The sequence below is a fragment of the Mustelus asterias genome, chromosome 1 (genome assembly GCF_964213995.1).
Source record: "Mustelus asterias chromosome 1, sMusAst1.hap1.1, whole genome shotgun sequence".
NCBI classification, from domain to species: Eukaryota; Metazoa; Chordata; class Chondrichthyes; order Carcharhiniformes; family Triakidae; genus Mustelus; species Mustelus asterias.
The window spans coordinates 109,643,018-109,662,372 of NC_135801.1; the positions used below are offsets into that span (position 1 = coordinate 109,643,018).

At 42.7% G+C, this 19,355-nt stretch overlaps 1 protein-coding gene across 3 annotated transcripts in view; it reads right to left on the reverse strand.

Moving 5' to 3' along the window:
* guf1 (GTP binding elongation factor GUF1) overlaps nt 1–6,012 on the reverse strand; it is a 36,610-nt gene extending 30,598 nt beyond the window's left edge. Inside the window, exons 1-7 of one of the 3 annotated variants that reach the window (XM_078216876.1) lie at nt 5,838–6,012; nt 4,321–4,432; nt 3,608–3,756; nt 2,813–2,893; nt 2,090–2,167; nt 1,430–1,513; nt 939–1,003 (exon numbers count right to left, since the gene is read on the reverse strand). In XM_078216876.1, the coding sequence (XP_078073002.1) occupies nt 939–1,003; nt 1,430–1,513; nt 2,090–2,167; nt 2,813–2,893; nt 3,608–3,756; nt 4,321–4,432; nt 5,838–5,966 (698 nt within the window). In that variant the 5' untranslated portion in view covers nt 5,967–6,012. The remainder of the gene's footprint in view (nt 1–938; nt 1,004–1,429; nt 1,514–2,089; nt 2,168–2,812; nt 2,894–3,607; nt 3,757–4,320; nt 4,433–5,837) is intronic. The other 2 variants (XM_078216893.1, XM_078216885.1) reach the window with 2 other exon arrangements.
* Between the last annotated feature and the right edge of the window lie 13,343 nt (nt 6,013–19,355).

Here is a 19,355-nt window from a genome sequence, read left to right on the forward strand (position 1 = left end):
CCTATTAAACTGCATCCATTCGTTGAGTCATTTTAAAAATAATTTATACATTAATGTGTTGTTCACTAAGGCCAGTATTTATTGCCCACCCCTTGAAAAATTATGAGCCAATTCCTTATACTGCTGAAGCCATGTGGCAAAGGTACTTCCAGAGTGATGTTAGATAGGGAGCTCTAGGATTTTGACTCAGATGAAGCAACTGAACGAATAGTAATATTTTACCAAGTTAGGATGGTATGTCTTGGAAGTTAACTCCCATGTATCTGCTGTCCACGTCTTTCTAGGTGGTGGAGGTCATAAGTTTGGGAGGTGCTGTTGAAGAAGCCGTGGTAAGTTTACTGCAACTGTGTGAGCGAGTGGTGGAGGGAGTGTGCTGAAGGTGGATCAATGGCTTTGTTTCCCATTCACTAAGTTAGCTCTGGTATCCCTGAAGGATCATTTCTTGGTCCCTCTCCTTTACATGCTGTCCCTAGTGTAATCATCCACAGCCTCAATGTCAGATTGCACGTGTGCGCTAATGACACCCAGTTTTATTTTGCAATCTCTCCACTATTGCTAAATTGTCAGATTGCTAGTTTGACATCGGACGAACAAAGTTTGCTGGGAAGACTGAAATAGGGACTTTGGTTACGTTTTTGATCAATGGGGTAACACCTGAGAATACCAGGGGGAGGGGGGTTTTACCAACTAAGCCTACGGTGTTGCATGTGAAGGGAAAATGAGTTAGACAATCAATTCAATTAATTTGGAAGGTTATGTGTTGTATGTTTTGTCAACAATCATGGAATTAAAATTAACTCTGACTGAAGTGGCAATACTTGGAAGCAGCCATTCTGGAAAACAAACTTGCTGCTTATTGTAGAATCTCGTTTTCACTTTAAAACATGAGTGCAAGGAAAGTACTCAGTAACATAATGATTTGAGTTAAAGATACTTACGGAGGAATTTTTTCAACAACTTTTTCCAAAACTTGATCTATGTTTGTTCCTAGTTTGGCTGAAATCTATAGTAAAAGCAAATGTAGAAGAAAGCATGGAGTGTAAATTCATAGCTATGTGTTCCACATTGCTATATTAATCCTCTTTCTTTTAAACCTGATTAGCTGTATGTAGATGTAATATAACACCAGTTTTGTTTAATAGTTTTTTTTACAAACTGGATCAAGACATAGTTTCCTAAGCTAGCAAATCCTGACTTCTCAGTATTTTGGGTTAAACTCTATATTGGTACTGTGTTTATATCACAGCTCTAATAATTATTGGAAAAACCTTTTGGCATACCAAACAAAATGCCGGATAAATAGTACAAATACCAAGTGTGCAGTAGCCATTACTGCCAACATCAACCACAATTAGCATTGTGGATAGTATCTGCAGACATTCACTGGACAAAGTCATTGGCCACCTTGACATCAAAAAAGGTTTCATACCTGAATGCATTCCTCTTTAGGAATGTCAAAGACCTTTTCAATCTGTTTTGCAACTCTGTCAGGTTCAGCATGTTTGAGATCAATCTATAGAGATAGGTTAACAGGTATTGTATTAAATTGAATGATCTGAAGAAGAATTATTCTGTTTGTCTTAATTTTAAAATTCTCATCCTGGTTTTCTAACTTCTCTATAAATTTGTCCCTTCCCGTCAGCCCACAACCCTCCAAGATATCTGGGCTCAGATAATCCTGGTCACTTGAGAATTCCCGATCTAATTCGCTCCACCACTGGTGGCCATGCCTTCAGTTGCCTAGGACCAAAGTCAAGGATTCCCTCTCCACCTCTCTACTGTGTTTTCTGCCTGTAAGACATAATTTAAAACCCACGTCTTTGACTAAGCTTTTGGCCATTTAACTTAATATCTCCTTATGTGGCTCGGTATCACATTTTGTTTTATGTTCCTATGAAGTGCCTTAGAATGTTTTATTACATTAAAGATGCTTTATAGATAAGTTGCTGTTCTTTTACTCAGTTTTTTGAACCAGGACAAAAGACAATTGTTTGCATCCTTAACATTGTAATCCTTTAAACAAAAACATTTAACTTGAAGAAAATATCTACAAACAGCCAGAAATAAATAAACTACACTGTCTACTTACCTTGTTTATCACTGGAATTATCATTAGCTGGGATTCAAAGGCAAGAAAGAAGTTTGCCACAGTCTGGGCTTGAATACCCTGAGGAGTGGGGGGTGGTGGGGAAAATGAAACAGAAAATTTACTGAACAGTGCAGTCTACAATGATACGAAAGGAAAATACTGCGGATGCTGGAATCTGAAACAAAACAGAGAATGCTGAGAAATCTCAGCAGGTCTGACAGCATCTGTGGAGAGAGAATAGAGCCAATGTTTCGAGTCTGGATGACCCTTTGTCAGAGTTGTTAATGCAGTCTACAAACTTGACAAAAGTACTGAGAGACAAAATATGAATCGAACAACAGGTAGTTTTTCACAAAATAACAACCTGAACAAAGTCAAAGTTTCGACAAACTTATTCATTATAATAACAAAAACAGAAAATGAGCTAGCATTTCAAGTCTGGATGACTTTAGTCAGAGACCTGTTACCTCTATTCTCTCTCCACAGATAATGTCAGGCCTGCTGAGATTTTCCAGCATTTTCGGTTTTTGTTTCAGATTCCAGCATCCGCAGTGAATTGCTTTTATAATTCACTGAAATGCTTGTTAATCAATATCCAAAACAGTGCAAGTTAAACAGTCACATTTCAGTCTAAAGTGCTGGTGTAGAAGATATCTTGTTTTTAATGCAATGGTGGATGACTAAAACCAGACAAAGTATACAAGCTCAACTTGACCAATTTACCTCATTGGCATCCACTATTAGCAGTACACCTTGACAAGCAGACAGTGATCGAGAAACTTCATAGCTGAAATCCACATGACCCTGTGAGGAAAGGCAGAGTTAAAAATCTTCCACACGTGTAAAGATATACTTTGCAAAGAAGAAATTTAATAACTTAAGATAGCCAACAAAATGTATCTTTGTACATATAGTAAATGCAGTCCAGTATGCAACTGTACATTTAAATACATAAAGTATGCCACGGGGAGGCGGAGGCGGTGGCGTAGTGATACTGTCACTGGACTAATAATCCAGAGGCCCAGGATACTGCTCTGGGGACCTGGGTCCAAACCCCACTGTGGCAGATGGTGAAATCTGATTTCAATAAAAAAGTCTAATAATGATCAATCATTCCAATTTTTGTAAAACCCATCTGGTTCACTAATGTTTTCCAGGTCTACACTTGACTCTTAAATGGCCTCACAAATCACTCAGTTCAAGGAATGGGCAATAAATGGCACAGCCAGCGATGCCCACACCCCCGGACAAAATTCAATTAAGTATTTAAGTACTGAAACTGGTGTTTGACAGCGAAGTATCAATGGTTTGCAGCTACTTTCATTTACAAGTTCCCAGGCACATTTACTCTGACAGGACAGTCAAAACCTGACTTAAGTAGGGATTTCTGGAAACCTGCAGCACCCAGGATAATCACAGGCACAAAAGTGCCTTCAGATGGACTTGTTTGAGCTCAGTTCCCGAACTTGCTACCCTCAAAATAAGAGTTGATAGCATTAAGAACTATTGTAAACTTACTGGTGTATCAATGAGGTTTAAGAGGTAGGTTCTTCCTGCATGATGGTAGAAGAGAGTTGCTGTTTGTGCTTTCACAGTGATACCTCGTTCTCGTTCCACTTGAAGTTTATCAAGTACTTGCTTGTTGCGTTCAGTTTTGACAATTGCCCCTGAAAATATATTACTTAAAGTAAGATATTTTATCAATTAGATGTACCTAAATGCCGTACACCTTTAATGTAGTACTAAATGTTAAAAAAGCAAACATTTAAACAAACAACAAGCCCTCAAAGTGAGGTTTATTTCTGTCAATCTGATCTCTAAAGGCATTTGTTTCTCTTACATTTGGTGCTCTAATTTTAAACCTGTTCTATTATTTTATATTCATCGGTACAGGTATAGTTATCTCCACCATACACTGCTCTGATTCCAACTCTGTTATTCCCTGTATACAAGCTGCCTTTACAGTTAAATCAGATATTTGTTATGCAATTAAGTATCACTCGTTCTTCACATAGGATACATAATTGTAACCAGTTGGAAGAGAGCAGGAACCAACACTTAAATTTCAGTGACTAAAGCAAATCATTTAAACTAAAAGGAGCAAAAAATGAAATGACAAATACTGCAAACCGTCTAATTCATTCCACAGTTGAATTATTTAAAAAAGGTTATAATACATTTCAAGATTAAAGGGTAAATAGGTAGTGTTTGTTGTGCAAAAGACAACTTACCCGTTATCTCCAGGAGTCTATCAGCGAGTGTGCTTTTCCCATGGTCTACATGCGCTATGATGCTGAAATTCCGAATATTTTCTATAGGAAATTCTGACAGGTCATAGCTATCCTGAAAAAGATGATCACAACTGTAGTTATGTGTATAAAAGGGAGGAGGAACATATCTCAAGAGACAGAGCCAATCTTTCCTACAAACCAGTTGGTTCGTGGTTTTAGATACAAAAAGAATACTACAATATATTTAATGATGACTTCATTTTTTAAACCAAACAATGCAAATCACCTTGATACATGTTTTGAAATTTTGTGATGAAGTCTTTTAAGTTTATAAAGAAAACAAGTGGTGAAAAATGCTGAAAATACAAGTTTTTCAGCACCTGTAAAGGCACTTAGCACTGACCAGTAAGCAGAATTAAAAAACTAGGTCTTACAAACAGATTTTACCCAAAGCATTAACCTGTCATTTTTACTTTGTTGATGGACCTGTCACATATTTCCATTACTTTGCTTATAGGCAAATTAATTTATTTGGTGATGCTGTGAAAATTCCCAATGTTCTGATCCTTTAATTCAACATTATACACACAAATGCAATTTGTCTTAAACTATTGAATTTTATTGCTGCAATGCCAACATTTTGCTATGATGTGGAGATGCCGGCGTTGGACTGGGGTAAACACAGTAAGAGTTTTAACAACACCAGGTTAAAGTCCAACAGGTTTATTTGGTAGCAAATGCCATTAGCTTTCGGAACGCTGCTCTGAAAGCTAATGGCAAAGCAGCACTCCGAAAGCTGGCATTTGCTACCAAATAAACCTGTTGGACTTTAACCTGGTGTTGTTAAAACTCTTACAACATTTTGCTAGCCAGCGGGATAAGTGCACTGCTGTCCAATTCTATTCTATCACCTGATGTGAGAGAAGAATAACCAGAACCAAGACTAGTTTTATTAGGACCATGTATTGATGGACTTCCAGCTTTTGTCATTTAGATTAACAATTATGGATGATTAATGGCAGTAGATAATACCAATTCTTAAACCTGCACAGCAGCATCAGTGGCTTGGAGCAACAGTTGCTAACTTTTAGATCAAATGCATGCTTAATGAAGATGAATACACAACAGGGAGGCTGCCTGTGAAAGGGGTCAATCTGCAGTTTGTTCATCCTGTGACATGTTCCTGCAGTAATTGTGTTGTGGGCGCCAGTTTGCTAAGATGGGGTGCAATGCCTTATCTTGTCTGCTTGGATCGTGTGTCTGTCTGTTCTGGAGACCATGAACTGGATTCAAGTGGGATTTGATTTTTGGAGCAAGCAGGGAATGGATTTGGGTTTGTCCGGTCCACTGAGCATTGGTTTTGTAACATTAAAAACAAATACAAGTTAAACAGGGGGATGTACGCGTGAATAATTGTAATTAGAATGAGGACCGCTCCTGAGTGAGAGATTGAGCAGCTGCACGTAGAGGGGGGGGGGAAGACGCGGCACCATGTTAAAGGCCTTCAGCTCCATCACCTTTTCCCGCTGTGGATGGATTCCTCCTCCCCCAGGTGAGGCCGCTCCGGGCCCGCCGTGTAACAGCTGCTGCCGCCGCCTCCATCGCCTCACACACAAACTCAGCAGCCGGCCGAAGCCGACCAACATGGCGACCTCACAGGGGGCGGGGCCGCCTCGCAAGGAGCATCCCACGTGACTCCGGGCAATGAGGGAACAACTGAGCATGCGCGGCCGCCAACATTGTTGCACATGCGCAGATGGTTTTAGAATGTTGCAACTTTCCAGCCGCTGCAACGGGCGGGGGTTAAAATCCGGAACTGCCAAGAGTTACCTGGCGAAGTCAAATAAAACATACACTTATATTCATTTGAGAAAAAGAAACATGAAGTGGAATGCATTCATCCACTTTACAATTAAAATGTTCTGAAAAAGTCATATTGGCCTCAAAATCCTACAGTGCGGAAGGAGGCCATTCGGCCCATCAAATCTGCACCGACCACAATCCCACCCAGGCCCTACCCCCATAACTGCATGCATTTACCCTAGTAGTACCCCTGACACTAAGGGGCAATTTAGCATAGCCAATCCACCTAACCTGCACATTTTTGGACTGGGAGGAAACCGGATCACACGGCAGAAACCCACGCAGACACGGAGAACATGCAAACTCCACACAGTGACCCAAGCCGGGAATTGAACCTGGGTCCCTAGCACTGTGAGGCAGCTTGCCACTGTGCCGCCTGTTAAAATATTAACTCTGTTTCTCCACAAATGCTGCCTGATATGCTGAGTATTTCTAGCACTTTCTGTTTTTATTTCAGATTCCCCCCAGTTAACAGTCAAATTAACATAGATGCAATTAATTTTATAACGTTACAAACATACATAAACATAATTGGAATCCACATTGTGTCATTTTAAGAATTAATAAAAAATTTACCAGATTGATTCTGGGGATGAAAGGGTTGACATACGAGGAGAGATTAATCAGTTTGAGCTTGTACTAGCTGGAGTTTAGAAGGATGAGTGGGGACCTGATTAAAGTATATAAAATTTTAAAAGGGATTAATAAAGTAAATGTAGCCCAAATATTTCCTCTTATGGGGCAATCTTGAACAAGAGGTCACAGGTATAGGTTGAAAGGTAGTAGATTTAAAACTGAGATGAGGCTGAACTACTTCTCGCAGAGAATGGTGAATTTGTGGAGCTTGCTGCCCCATAGCACGGTGGAGTCTGAATCGTTGAATGGTTTCAAGAGAGAAATAGACTGATGCACTATCAATCACGATACGAGGACTCCAGTAAGTGAGTGAAATAACAGGCTTTTATTCACAAAGAACAGGAGCACACCCTTGTAGCTGACCTGGCCCAAACTGAGGTGAGGAGGAGGAACCATCGCCTTTATACCTCGCTCTGGTGGAAAGGGAGGAGTCTCAGGTGGAAAGCGAGGAGTCTCGGGCCAGGTGCAGCATGGGTGTGTCCAGGCATACACATGTAGTTACAGTGGTTCACCACATAGACATATTTCTAATAAAAAAGGGAAAGAGGGATATGGAGAACAGTTCGGGAGATGGATTTGAGTCTAGGGAGAGATCAGCCATGATCTGAATGAATGGCAGAGCAGACTTGAAGGGCTGAATTTGCCTACTTGTGCTCCTAATTTCAATGTTTCTAAGAAGAGTTAAGGCTACAAGGTTTAATTATCATAAGTAGATCCCAGTGAAATAGAGGGAAACTCCTGGTTAACTGTTTCACTGCACTGTAACACTAACAAATCAGATTTATACTCAGGAAGGTTTCCCTCTGGTATTCCATGAGGGAATTTTCACATGAGGTGCACAATGAGTGCAGTGAATGGGCACATTGATTCAAAAAATTCAACATATTTGCCTTAAATGAATCCTAAGAGACTATGGAGATTAAGTTTATGGAAGATTGTTCCTGTCCTAAATTGTTCTTGGGGAAAATGGAGTTAGGAAGCACATTGTGGGGGGCGGTGTTGGTTATTAAGCTTTCGAGCTCAGTCACTTTTGAGTTTAATGCAGTGCTTAGAAATATTTAATTGTTAATCCAAAATTTTATGGAGGCATGTCAACTTATGTGTTTTTTTTTCAGTTCCCAGCGTAGCAATGTGACCAACAAGAGACACTGAAATCTCACAGGTAATGGTTTGTAATGACACAATCTAACCGAAATTGAACTTTCTAAAGGGTGGCACGGTGGCACAGTGGTTAGCACTGCTGCCTCACAGTGCCAAGGACCCGGATTCGATTCCCGGCTTGGGTCGCTGTCTGTGTGAAGTTTGCACGTTCTCTCGGTGTCTGCGTGGGTTTCCTCCGGGTGCTCCGGTTTCCTCCCACAGTCCAAAGATGTGCGGGTTAGGTGGATTGGCCATGCTAAATTGCTCCTTAGTGTCAGGAGGACTAAGCTAGAGTAAATGCATGGGGTTATGGGGATTGGGTCTGGGTGGGATTGTGATCGGTGCAGACCCGATGGCTCGAATGGCTTCCTTCTGCACTGTAGGATTCTATATGTTTTTTTAGCAGTATGTGAATCCCCAAATGACTACACTTTACTCTTAAGTGTGGTTGACCAATGTTTAGTGATAGAAGTTCCATTTAATGAACGCAAGCATTTTGGATGATGCCTCAGATGATGCATTTTGACTTTTGTATATTCAACTTTAAATTATTTATAAAATGGATTCTTTCATAAGAGCATACTTAAATAACTTGGAGGGGGAATTGTGCATTGTGTACTTGAGTACCGATGAACATTAAGTATTGCTGATTCGCATGAAGTTGCATTTCTCTACATTGAATTTTATTCCCCATGTATTAGCCCATTTGATGAGGTTATTTAGATCTTCCTGAAGACTACCTCCTCTGCTGCTTAATGAATTGCTCTATGGACTAGGCAGTCATCTGCAAAGAGTTTGATCTGACTTGAATCCATCTTGGACATCACTTATAAAGAGAAACAAATGTGGGCACAGGATGGTACTTTGGAGCATGCTGCTTTAAGACTACTTTCCAGTTTGAGGCTTCCCCTTCACTGTGACTCTGCTGTTTGGTAGGAAATTATCTTGCCCATTTCAAAGTATTTCCTCAGAGTCCATGATGATCTAATTCGTTCTGTAGCATTCTGCATGATACATGGTCCAAAGCATTGGAAAAATCTAAAATAATTATGGTGATGCAATTGTCAAGGTTATATGACAGATCGTGGATGGTGAAGATGAGTTGTGATTCTGTTGAACACAATACATGAAAGGAATGCTGTTCGGCAATAAGGACATTCTTCCCTTCAAGTTGCTTCATTAGCTGACTATCAGTAATGTGTTCCAGTAACTTAAAGCAAACTTAGTAAGTGAAATAGGTCAGTAGTTTGCTGGATCAGTAGGAGGTCCCTATTTATAAATTGGAGACATATTAGGATGTAGCCAGTTGACATGTAGTTTCCCTCTGTTTATGGATTGTTGAACAGTGTAGTGTTATTTTGGGGCAAACTCACTCGCTGCACTTTTAAGTGCATGTTTGCGATATCACCAAGACGACAAGCTTTAGATAGATCAATGCTGTGGAAGATTTTCTCAATACTTTTTGTTGCAATTATAACATCAGGCATGTTCTTGTACTGCTGCCTGCCTACTACTGATTCATGCTCAGGTAATTTGATTCCTCCCTTTGTAGATGCTCTCAAACTGAGAGCTTAGAGCTTCTGTTCTTTTGTTGTCACCCAATAGTAACTTAGTCCCTATATGCAGAATTGGTGTTCCAATATGATCCTTTCATTTTGATTTATTATACCTCTGAAATTTCCTGCAGCTTTCTGTCCTGGCCAGCTAAATTTTGTTTACACTTGGCACATTGAATCTTCCTGTTGGCAACCATTTGAGACTGTTCAAACTTAATCCAGGCTTCCCCTTTCTGTGAAGGACAATTTTTCCTTCAAAAATATTCAGCACTGGTACATAGTTTCTTCCTCTTGCGGACCTTTTTTGAGATAGCCAGTAAATGTTCCAGAGTAGATTTTGTGATGAATTTGTAGATTTACAAGATTATTTACACATTTGGTAAACATCTAGTTTGTGTTCACTGAGTTGGTCTCAGGAGGGTTTTTAAATAACTTTAGTCGTCTGTGTAGCTTGGCGCTTAATGAAAGCATCAATATTGATACTCTGCCAGTGCACCACTTTCTTTAGTGGTTTTCTGTGCAGTAGCCTTAATGCAATACTCACCTAACACTGCTGTGTGGTCACATATCCCAGAATGAAGCCTGACAGATTTCACGAAAGCAAGTTGAGTAACAAAAAGAAGATCCAATATATTCTCAGTTCCTTTGTTATGCCTCCTAGTAGTAAAGTTGACCATCTGTATTAACAAGTGGTCATTTACTATATTTATTAACTGTTCTTGAAGTGGGTTTCCTGTATATTGGGACCCGTATTGATACCAAGTAGGATCTGGGACATTAAAATCTCCACTTAATATGATGGAGGTTGACCATGTTGTTTCTAAAATATTGTTCGGCGAGCATCTAGGTCATTTCATGAATCCTAAGTTTCTAATAGTAAACTCTAACAAAGTGTCACCACACTAGAGGGCTAAATGGCACCATATTAACTCTGTGTCTGTTGAGGACAAATCAGGTCTCTCAAGAAATGGAAGTCGAGTTCTTGGCTGCGATAAAGACTCCTCTACCTTTAATATATTTACCTTTATGATATACTATGAAACCTTTTGGAAATATTTTTTCAGTGTTCATCAAAGTGGATAAATCACAAGGGCCGGATGTAATCATAGATATAATCATAGAAACCCTACAGTGCAGGAGGAGACCATTTGGCCCATCGAGTCTGCACCGACCACAATCCCACCCAGGCCCTATTCCTGTAATCCCACATATTTACTCTGCTAATCCCCTGACACGAGGGTTAATTTAACATGGCCAATCAACCTAATCCACATATCTTTGGACTGTGGGAGGAAACCGGAGCACCCGGAGGAAACTCACATAGACAGGGAGAATGTGCAAACTCCACACAGTCAGTGTCCTGAGGTCAGAATTGAACCCGGGTCCTTGGCACTGTGAGGCAGCAGTGCTAACACTGTGCCACCATACAACCCCATGTAATGTACCCCAGGCTGTTAAAGAAAGCCAGGGATGAAATTGTGGAAGGTCTCACCATCATTTTCCAATCTTTACCGGATACAGTTGAGGTGCTGGAGGACTGCTAATGTTGTACCTTTGTTTAAAAAGGGAGACTTAATAATTACAGGCCAGTCAGTCTGAACCCAATAGTTGGCCAATTATTGGAATCAATTCTGAGGGACAGGATAAACTGTCACTTAGAAAGACATGATTAATCAAGGATAGTCAGCATGGATTTATATAGAAAAGGTTGTGTCTGACTAATTTGATTTGATTTTTTGAGAAAATAATAAGCAGGATGGATGAGGGTCTAGGTGGACTTTAGCAAGGCTTTTGACAAAATTCCACTGGTTAAAATAATAAATGTAATGTAAATGTAAATGCTAATGTAAGCCTGATTTCAAAAAGGAAGGTAGAGAGAAAATAGGGAACTAAAGGTCAGTGAGCTTAACGTCGGTAGTAGGGAAGTTGCTAAAGTCCATTATCAAGGATTTCATAGCACATTAGGAAAGTGGCATCATCAGACAAAGTCAGCATAGATTTACGAAAAGCAAATCATGTTTGACAAATCCACTGGAATTCTTTGAGGATGTAACTGGTAGAGTTGACCAGGGAGAATCGGTGGACATAGTTTATTTAGATTTTCAGAAGGTTTTCGTCAAGGTCTCACATGGCAGATTACTGTGTAAAGTTAAAGTGCATGGGATTATAGGCAGTGTCTTGAGGTGGATAGAAAGCTGGTTCACAGATAGGAAGCAAAGAGTTGGAAGAAATGGGTATTTTCTGATTGGCAAGCAGTGACTCGTGGGGTACTGCAGCGATCTGTACTAGGACCCCAACAAGGATCATTATATATTAATGATTTGGAAGAGGGAACTAAATGCATTATCTTAAGATTTGCAGATGGTGCAAAGTTGGGTGGGAGGGTGAGCTGTGATGCCGATGCAGAGATGCTTCAGTGTGATTTGGAAAGGCTGAGTGAATGGGCATACACATGGCAGATGCACTATAATGTGAATAAATGTGAGGTTATCCACTTTGGTAGCAATAATAGGAAGACAGATTATTACTTGAATGGGTGTAAATTGAGAAAGATGGATACTCAGTGAGACCTTGATGTCCTTGTGCATCTGTCGCTGAAAGTAAGCGCGCGGGTGCAGCAGGCAGTAAAGAAGGCAAATGGTGGGGGCGATTTTACCATTTTGATTCTAAGTGCTGAATCTGGGAGCAATTCAGATCCAACTTGGAAACCTGTTCTCAGGCTCCCTCATACGCACTTAGCTTGAAAAAAACTCGCGAGTCTGAATCGCGCTGTGGGCGGGGCTTATTGCACCCAAAACACTGCTGCTCCGGTCGGAGCCTTCAATTGTGCATGCACAGTGAGAAAAAAATTCAAAAAATGCTCGCCTGTCACATCACTCCTGGGCCGCAAAAAACAGATAAAGTACCCGGGAGCGATGGCTCCCACTGACATCGCCCCACCCCCACAACATAACCCTGTCCCCCTTATCCACCCACCCCCAGCTACCCAGACCGATCGCGACCCCCTGCCCCCCTGCCCCCCACCCCCCCCGCCCCCCCCAGAGATCCATCTCACTTCCCTCCTCCCCCCCCCACCAGAGAGTGATCTGGCCTCCCTAGCCCCCCCCCCCGACCCCACGAGAGAACCATCTGGCCTCCCTCCACACACCCCCCACCAGAGAACCATCTGGCCTCCCCCCCACCAGAGAATGATTGGGCCTCCCTCCTCCTCCGCCCCCCCCGCCAGAGATACAGCTGACCCGCCTCCTTGCACCCACCGCCCCCCCAACCCCACCACTTCCTGAGTTAGAAAGCTGCTGGAGGCTTTGAACTTACCTCTTCAGAAGCTGGTGTGTCCGAAACAGACCTTTGCCGAGCATGTTTGTTTTGAGCTGAATCCGGTCGGGCGAACGCGATGGTAAAGGGGAAATGCAGGTAATGCAGGCATCCATCTTATTAGGTCAATTCAAGTGCATGCAAATTGACGTCGCGCCTGTTTCGGGCGCAGTTCGGATCGCAGCCATTTCCAGGCCTTGGTAAAGTGGGCATCTGTGCGGACGCGGGCGCGGATCGCGCTAATCGCCTCACGTCCAACTTTACCAAGTTTTCGTGCCCCAAAACGGGCGCGACGCAATGATAAAATCAGCCCTGGTATGTTGACCTTCATAGCGAGAGGATTTGAGTATAGGGATAGGGGTGTTTTACTGAAATTGTATAGTGTGTTGGTGAGGCCACAGCTGGAATATTGTGTGCAGTTTTGGTGTCCTTATCTGAGGCAGGATGTCCTTACTGGAATCTGAAACGAAAACCAAAAATGCTGGAAAAACACAGCAGGTCTGACAGCATTTGTGGAGAGAGAATAGAGCCATCGAGACTCAAAGAGCCCGATTTTACCATAGCATTGCGCCCGTTTTCAGGTGTGAAAATGCAGTAAAGTCCGGCGCGAGGCAAGTAGCGCGATCCGTGCCAGTTCCCTCTTTACCAAGACTCGAAAATGGCTGCAATCGGGACCTCGCCCGAAACAGGCGTGACGGCCATTTAAATGCATTTGCATGCAATTAAATTGACTTAATAGGCTGCACGCCCAACTTTACCGTCACTTTCCCCTTTACCATCACGTTTGCCCATCCAGAATCAGCGTGAAACAGACATGCTCCACGAAAGTCCAGTTCGTGAGGAGTTAAGTGCCGAGTGTCCAACGGCTCTCTGCTTGAGATAGGTGGGGGAGAAGGGGAGGTCCGCTGCCACTCTGCCTGAGGTCAGTGAGGGGGAAAGGGGGTCCACTGTCACTCTGCCTGAGGTCAGTGAGGGGGAAGGAGGGGGGTCCGCTGCCACTCTGCCTGAGATCAATGGGGGAGAAGATGGGGAGGGGCCTGCAATTGGTCTGGGTGGCAGGAGGGGGTGTGGGGATAAGGGAGTCAGTAATGTTGTGGGGATGGGGCAAAGTCTGTGGGGGCCAGGGGAAGACATTATCCGGCCCGGGAGGGATGTGGCAGGGGAGCCGCATTCTACCATTTTGTTTCTGCGCATGCGCAGTTGGAGGCGCCGATCGGAGCTGCAGGATTTTGGGCATGTTAAGCCCCACCCACAGGCTTGTGCAGCGCGATTCGAAATCGCTGATATTTTTTCAGGCATAGTGCATATAGGGGGCGCCTGAGAATGGGTCTAAAAGTCGGATCTGAAACACTCTCAGTTTCAAGTCTGCCCAGCACTTAGAATCAAAATGGTAAAATAGGGCCCAAAATGTTGGCTCTATTCTCTCTCCACAGATGCTATCAGACCTGCTGAGTTTTACCAGCATTCTCTGTTTTTGTTGTAAAATCCCATCTGGTTCACTAATTCCCTTTAGGAAATCTGCCATCCTTACCCTGTCTGTTCTACATGGTTGACTCTTAAAATGCCCCCTTCAAGAGCATTTAGAGATGGGTAATAAATATTGGCCCAGGCAGCGAAGCCCAGATATGAACAAATTTTAAAAAAAGAAAGATCTGTGTTACATCAACGATACGAAAAAAAAACAACCTTTCCAAAAATGATAAAGTAGTTAATTGTATTTTATGCAACCACCAGATGGCACTATGAGCAAAGGAATGGTAGCGTTGAATAAAACCATCATCAACTTCTCTCTGTTGCCGGCCATTAAAGCACCTGTTGGTGATGCTGTCTCTGTCGATAATGCTGTATCTGTTGGTGATTTGGGAATCCATTATTAAGGAGGTAGTAGCAGGCTATTTAGAAAACCCACTACAATTGAACAGAATCAGCTTGATTTTCTGAAATTGTGTTCAACAAATTTATCAGAGTTCTTTGAGGATATAACAAGCAGGATTGATAAAGGAAAAGCAGGAGGAATAGTGTTTATGGATTTCCGAGAGACATTTGATAAGATTACCACACAAGTTAAGAGTTTATGCCATCTGGATAAACATTAGCTTGGATAGAGAATTACCTTACATGCATTGGAGGCAATTCAGAGAAGGTTCACTGGGTTGATTCCTGTCATGAAGGGAAGGTTGGGCCTTTACCACTGAAGTTTAAAAGAATAAGAGGTGATCTTATTGAAGCATGTAAGATTCTGATTTGATAGGGTTGATGCTGAGAGGACCTTTCTGTTTCAATTTCTGTCTCAGTATGGTAAATTATCACACATTTCTGCCTTTGACCTTTCCATGGTAAATGAATTACTCTTCAGACAGTGATTCAGTTGAATAAATTACAAGACCCTTATAAGTTTTTAAAATGGAATCTCAAAGGAAATTTACAATCAATGAAGTACCTTTGACGTGTAGTCACCGTTAGTTATGATGTAAGAAGCATGGAAACCAATATGTGTGAAGCAAGCTCCTACCAAAACAGCGCCAGAGCGCTCAAAACAGAAAATGCTGGGAATAGTTGGCAGGTCAGGCAGCATCTGTGGAATAAAACAGAGTTAACGGCCGACATTTTCCAGCCAGTGTACCATTGAAATCTTCGTTCACATTGCCGGGACCAGAGGATCGCGCTGGCATGAAGGGCTACAAAATTCCGGTCAATGTTTCAGGTTGATGACCTTTCCTCAGAACTGGGAAAACTAATAGTTTTGAGCAAGGGCTGCATGGGAGAAGGGACGAAAGGAAGCCCTGTGATACAATGGAAGACAGGAGCGATTAAATGACAGAAGATTTAGTCCTATCGGGCCAAATTGAGTGGTGCTGCTGCAAAAAGAGGGACAGAAAGGTTGGATTAAGAGAAAGAACAGAGACAGAAAGGAGAAGTAAGGCTAAATGTAACAATTATAATTTTACAATTTTAAAAAATCTTAAAATAACAATTAACAGCTAAAGGAAAGAAACTCAATTCTTATCGTCATTATTTTTCAGTGCCAGGGCAGTTAATTGGCAGTAATTCACATATCACATTGGGTGGAATTCTTCCATTTTGAGATTTTGGCGGCTGTTTTTCCCGATGTCCAGAATGATTCACTCCCGCCCCAGATTCAGCACTTGGAACCTCATTAATTATGCACAGGCAAGTTCCCCTCCGAATCTCATGCAGGCTGGCTGCTGATTCTCTACCCATCCTCAGTGATGGGTTTAAAGGTCCTGGCGAGAGATTTAAGTACCAATCCAGCACACTCATATCACTCTCTCCAGTCCACCCATCTTCACCTGACCGTGCAGGATGTCAGCAACCCCGAGGGAAAAGGTTAGCAGGCTCAAAAAGAGGTCTGTTCCTTGATTCAACCATCCTCCCCCTCCCCCGTCACCAGTTAGGCGGCCATGCTCCACTTGGACCTCTACCTACCGCATCTAGAGTCTTTGTGCATCCCCTTCCAGTAAACAGTGTGGTATCCCTTTGACCCTTAAATCTCACGGGATCCAGGGTGAGGTATCTTAACGGATACAAAATTGTCTTCTTGACAGAAGCCAGAGGGTGGTTGTAGAGAGTTGTTATTCAAACTGGAGGCCTGTGACTAGCGGTGCCTCAGGGATCAGTGCTGGGTCCACTGTTATTTGTCATTTATATTAATGATTTGGATGAGAATATAGGAGGCATGGTTGGTAAGTTTGCAGATGATACTAAGATTGGTGGCATAGTGGACAGTGAAGAAAGTTAACTCCAAGTGCAACGGGATCTTGATCAATTGGGCCAGTGGGCTGACGAATGGCAGATGGAGTTTAATTTAGACAAATGCGAGGTGATGCATTTTGGTAGATTGAACCAGGGCAGGACTTACTCAGTTAATGGTAGGACGTTGAAGAGAGTTACAGAACAAAGAGATCTAGGGGTACATGTTCATAGCTCCTTGAAAGTGGAGTCACAGATGGACAGAGTGGTGAAGAAGACATTCGGCATGCTTGGTTTCATCGGTCAGAACATTGAATACAGGAGTTGGGACGTCTTGTTGAAGTTGTACAAGACATTGGTAAGGCCACACTTGGAATACTGTGTGCAATTCTGGTCACCCTATTATAGAAAGGATACTATTAAACTAGAAAGAGTGCAGAAACGATTTACTAGGATGCTACCGGGACTTGATGGATTGAGTTATAAGGAGAGGCTGGATAGACTGGGACTTTTTTCTTTGGAGCATAAGAGGCTGAGGGGTGATCCTATAGAGGTCTTTAAAATAATGAGGGCCATAGATCAGCTAGATAGTCAATATCTTTTCCCAAAGGTAGGGGAGTCTAAAACTAGAGGGCATAGATTTAAGGTGAGAGGGGAGAGATACAAAAGTGTCCAGAGGGGCAAGTTTTTCACACAGAGGGTGGTGAGTGTCTGGAACAAGCTGCCAGAGGTAGTAGTAGAGGCGGGTACAATTTTGTCTTTTAAAAAACATTTAGATAGTTACATGGGTACGATGGTATAGACGGGCAATTGGGATTAGCTTAGGGGTTTAAAAAAAAAGAGGCGGCATGGACAAGTTGGGCCGAAGGGCCTGTTTCCATGCTGTAAACCTCTATGACTCTATGACCCCCTTGTTTGTGAGCTTTTCATGCAGCCTTGTTGATATCCAGCTCCCCTCAGTCCTCCCTCTGCCTTCCATTGTTCATCCTCTTCATCCACCTGCTTGCCCTTTTGCCTGTTATTGTGAGCCCTCACACAGCGCTGTTCAGATAGACACTGGTGTGTAGCACTAGGGGCAAAGAGACCCAGGTACTCCCCAGCCCAAGGCTCAGTACTGATGTGACTTGGTGACATAGGAGGGTCCATGGGTCCAGCAGCACGATGCTGTCCATGAAGTCCAGCTCAGCATGGAGATGGAGGGCAGGAACCATTCTGCCCCGGCAGAGTGGTTGGTGTACAGCAAGTCAGGAGCAGCGCAGGGCTATGGCAGTGTTGCACTCACCTTGAGGTCTCTTGCAAACTGAGGAGCACCTTGTGCAATCCACACATTATCTATTGGGTTTTAGACTGACATGATTTACTGCTGACATGATGCAAGATTGGAAAGCCTGACGGGATTCTGGCGGGTAGTTGCTTTAACGGACATTCATGAGATGCAAATGGCATTTGCACCACTTGCCAGTGGGAAGAACAACCTACCATTAACCTGCCTTTGGGAGAATTTCAACATGATTTTATGCCTTTGGTTTCAGACATTTTGGTTACCACCAGATTCTCCACAGCAGCCCGCCACCAATCCCACCGCAGGCAGGTCAGGAGAATTCCATCCATTGTTAAATTAAATTGTTAACGTTTGACTGAAATGGACACAATAAATCTTTTGTGGTGAGTTTAGTTTAGATCCACTGTGCAATTGCAACAAATTCAAACCATTCAATGCAGTTCAATGGTGACCTTGATGCAAGATGCCATGTCTGTGAGGGGATAATTCTTTGTTAATAGTTCTTTGAGGAGGTAACAAGGAGGTTAGATAAAGGAGAGCTAATGGACATGATTTATTTAGATTTCCAGAAGGCCTTTGACAAGGTGCCGCATAGGAAACTGTTAAATAAGTTAAGTGCCCATGGTGTTAAGGGTAAGATCCTGGCATGGATAGAGGATTGGCTGACTGGCGGAAAGCAGAGAGTGGGGATAAAGGGGTCTTTTTCAGGATGGCAACCGGTGACTAGTGATGTGCCTCAGGGGTCAGTGCTGGGACCACAACTTTTCACAATATACATTAACGATTTGGAGGAAGGAGCTGAAGGCATTATTGCTAAGTTTGCAGATGATACAAAGATATGTAGAGGGACAGCTGGTATTGAGGAAGCAGGGGGGCTGCAGAAGGACTTGGACAGGTTAGGAGAGTGGGCAAAGAAGTGGCAGATGGAATACAATGTGGAAAAATGTGAAGTTACGCACTTTGGAAGGAGGAATGGAGGCATAGACTATTTTCTAAATGGGAAAATGCTTAGGAAATCAGAAACACAAAGGGACTTGGGAGTCATTGTTCAAGATTCTCTTAAGGTTAACGTGCAAGTTCAGTTGGCAGTTAGGAAGGCAAATGCAATGTTAGCATTCATGTAGAGAGGACTAGAATACAAGTCTCTGGTCAGACCCCATTTGGAGTATTGTGAGCAGTTTTGGGCCCCATATCTAAGGAAGGATGTGCTGGAAAGGGTCCAGAGGAGGTTCACAAGAATGATCCCTGGAATGAAAAGCTTATCATATGAGGAACGGTTGAGGACTCTGGGTCTGTACTCATTGGAGTTTAGAAGGATGAGGGGGGATCTTATTGAAACTTACAGGATACTGTGAGGCCTGGATAGAGTGGACATGGAGAGGATGTTTCCACTAGTAGGAAAAACTAGAACCAGAGGGCACAACCTCAGACTAAAGGGACGATCCTTTACAGCAGAGATGAGGAGGAATTTCTTCAGCCAGAGAGTGGTGAATCTTTGGAACTCTTTGCTGCAGAAGGCTGTGGAGGCCAGG